General features: G+C 59.3%; 1 protein-coding gene across 1 annotated transcript; it reads right to left on the reverse strand.

Moving 5' to 3' along the window:
* Positions 1-467: 467 nt before the first annotated feature.
* On the reverse strand, positions 468-2,501 carry LOC139569670 (uncharacterized). The gene has a single exon (XM_071391079.1). The coding sequence runs from the start codon at positions 2,499-2,501 to the stop codon at positions 468-470; it is 2,034 nt and encodes a 677-aa protein (XP_071247180.1).
* Between the last annotated feature and the right edge of the window lie 349 nt (positions 2,502-2,850).

Here is a 2,850-nt window from a genome sequence, read left to right on the forward strand (position 1 = left end):
GCAGTTGAATCAAAACAATCCAGAGTATGGCTGCTCTGTCATGGCTCAGTGTTCAAGAGGCTGGCCTCTCTATCTGCTCTGGCTTTGTTGCTGTCCTGATTTCAAGGCCCTTTCATCCCCCTCCACTCTTCACTGCCGTCATCCCTTCCTCTCCCTCCTCCCCTCCGCCTCTCCGCTGAGCCTGTTACTACAGACCTGGGGATAGAGAAGAAACAACTTCAACATTGATAAACCCCCAATCAATCCTACAATCTATTGCTACTGTTTCTGTCAGTCAGTTTACCTCAGTGTTTGGGTGAATTTACATACCTTTCTTTTATTCCCTGGATGCTGCATCATTTAAAGCCTCCAAAAGCTTGTCCAAAAAAGTCAACGTGTCTATTCTATTCTACTGTTAGATTATATGTACAACAATGACGTCCTCTTTTTTCCTCAGAAAACTCAACTATTCTAATTATCTCCAAAGTTTATTGCTTATGAATCTGTTCGCACAACCTCAGAGATTCGGCTTCTTCCCCAAGGCATGGTGTGGTACGGAGCTGAGGGGCGGTGTGGTACGGAGCTGAGGGGCGATGTGGTGCGGAACTGAGGGGCGGTGTGGTACGGAACTGAGGGGCGATGTGGTGTAGAACTGAGGGGCGATGCGGTGCGGAACTGAGGGGCGATGTGGTGCGGAACTGAGGGGCGGTGTGGTGCGGAACTGAGGGGCGGTGTGGTGCGGAACTGAGGGGCGGTGTGGTGCGGAACTGAGGGGCGATGTGGTGCGGAGCTGAGGGGCGATGTGGTGCGGAACTGAGGGGCGGTGTGGTGCGGAACTGAGGGGCGATGTGGTGCGGAGCTGAGGGGTGGTGTGGTGCGGAACTGAGGGGCGATGCGGTGCGGAACTGAGGGCCGATGTGGTGGGGAGCTGAGGGCCGGTGTGGTGCGGAGCTGAGGGGTGGTGTGGTACGGAGCTGAGGGCCGGTGTGGTACGGAGCTGAGGGCCGGTGTGGTGCGGAGCTGAGGGGTGGTGTGGTACGGAGCTGAGGGGTGGTGTGGTACGGAGCTGAGGGCCGGTGTGGTGCGGAGCTGAGGGGCGATGTGGTACGGAGCTGAGGGGTGGTGTGGTGTAGAACTGAGGGGCGATGTGGTGCGGAACTGAGGGGCGATGTGGTGCGGAACTGAGGGGCGATGCGGTGCGGAGCTGAGGGGTGGTGTGGTACGGAGCTGAGGGGTGGTGTGGTACGGAGCTGAGGGCGGTGTGGTACGGAGCTGAGGGGTGGTGTGGTGTAGAACTGAGGGGCGATGTGGTGCGGAACTGAGGGGCGATGTGGTGATGAACTGAGGGGCGATGTGGTGTGGAACTGAGGGGCGATGTGGTGCGGAACTGAGGGGTGGTGTGGTGTAGAACTGAGGGGCGATGTGGTGCGGAACTGAGGGGCGATGTGGTGCGGAACTGAGGGGCGATGTGGTGCGGAACTGAGGGGCGATGCGGTGCGGAACTGAGGGGCGATGCGGTGCGGAGCTGAGGGGTGGTGTGGTGCGGAACTGAGGGGCGATGCGGTGCGGAGCTGAGGGGCGATGTGGTGCGGAGCTGAGGGGCGATGTGGTGCGGAGCTGAGGGGCGATGTGGTGCGGAGCTGAGGGGCGATGTGGTGCGGAACTGAGCGGCGGTGTGGTGCGGAGCTGAGGGGCGGTGTGGTGCGGAACTGAGGGGCGGTGTGGTGTGGAACTGAGGGGCGATGTGGTGCGGAACTGAGGGGCGATGTGGTGCGGAGCTGAGGGGCGATGTGGTACGGAACTGAGGGGCGATGTGGTGATGAACTGAGGGGCGGTGTGGTGCGGAACTGAGGGGCGATGTGGTGCGGAGCTGAGGGGCGATGTGGTGCGGAACTGAGGGGCGGTGTGGTGCGGAACTGAGGGGCGCTGTGGTGCGGAACTGAGTGGCGGTTTGGTGCGGAACTGAGGGGCGGTGTGGTGCGGAGCTGAGGGGCGATGTGGTGCGGAGCTGAGGGGCGATGTGGTACGGAGCTGAGGGGCGATGTGGTACGGAACTGAGGGGCGATGTGGTGATGAACTGAGGGGCGGTGTGGTGCGGAACTGAGGGGCGATGTGGTGCGGAGCTGAGGGGCGATGTGGTGCGGAACTGAGGGGCGGTGTGGTGCGGAACTGAGGGGCGATGCGGTGCGGAACTGAGGGGCGATGTGGTGCGGAGCTGAGGGGCGGTGTGGTGCGGAGCTGAGGGGCGATGTGGTGCGGAGCTGAGGGGCGATGTGGTACGGAGCTGAGGGGCGATGTGGTGCGGAGCTGAGGGGCGATGTGGTGCGGAACTGAGGGGCGATGTGGTGCGGAACTGAGGGGCGATGTGGTGCGGAACTGAGGGGCGATGTGGTGCGGAGCTGAGGGGCGATGTGGTGCGGAACTGAGGGGCGATGTGGTGCGGAACTGAGGGGCGATGTGGTGCGGAACTGAGGGGCGATGCGGTGCGGAACTGAGTGTCGATGTGGTTCCTTGGTAAACATGTATTTTTCTGTTAAATTCAATTTCAAGAGCCTGTCAAGAGAAGTTCTTTATTCCACTGCTAAAGCCACAACCAGCCAAACATCAACCCCCTTGACCTCGGATACAAGGACCATTGAACAGAAGTCAGTATTCTAAACGAGCTATTAGAATATGCTTTTGTAAATGAATGGAGATGTGAATGTTTCAGTCCGAGAATCTCTCTCCTCTGGCACTAGAGTCCTGCATCAGGCAACAACAACAACGTAGATGGTCCAGGAGTTGAGAGAGAACTTGGATAAATACAATGGCGCAATTACACTTGACATGTGGACTGACGATTTTAGGCAAGGTGGGCTTTTGGTTTCTCTC

Source organism: Salvelinus alpinus, chromosome 3 (genome assembly GCF_045679555.1).
Source record: "Salvelinus alpinus chromosome 3, SLU_Salpinus.1, whole genome shotgun sequence".
In the NCBI taxonomy this organism is placed as follows: domain Eukaryota; kingdom Metazoa; phylum Chordata; class Actinopteri; order Salmoniformes; family Salmonidae; genus Salvelinus; species Salvelinus alpinus.

Coding starts and splice junctions, on each gene's coding strand:
- LOC139569670 (XM_071391079.1), bottom strand. CDS start 2,501: ATGTTTACCAAGGAACCACATCGACACTCAGTTCCGCACCGCATCGCC.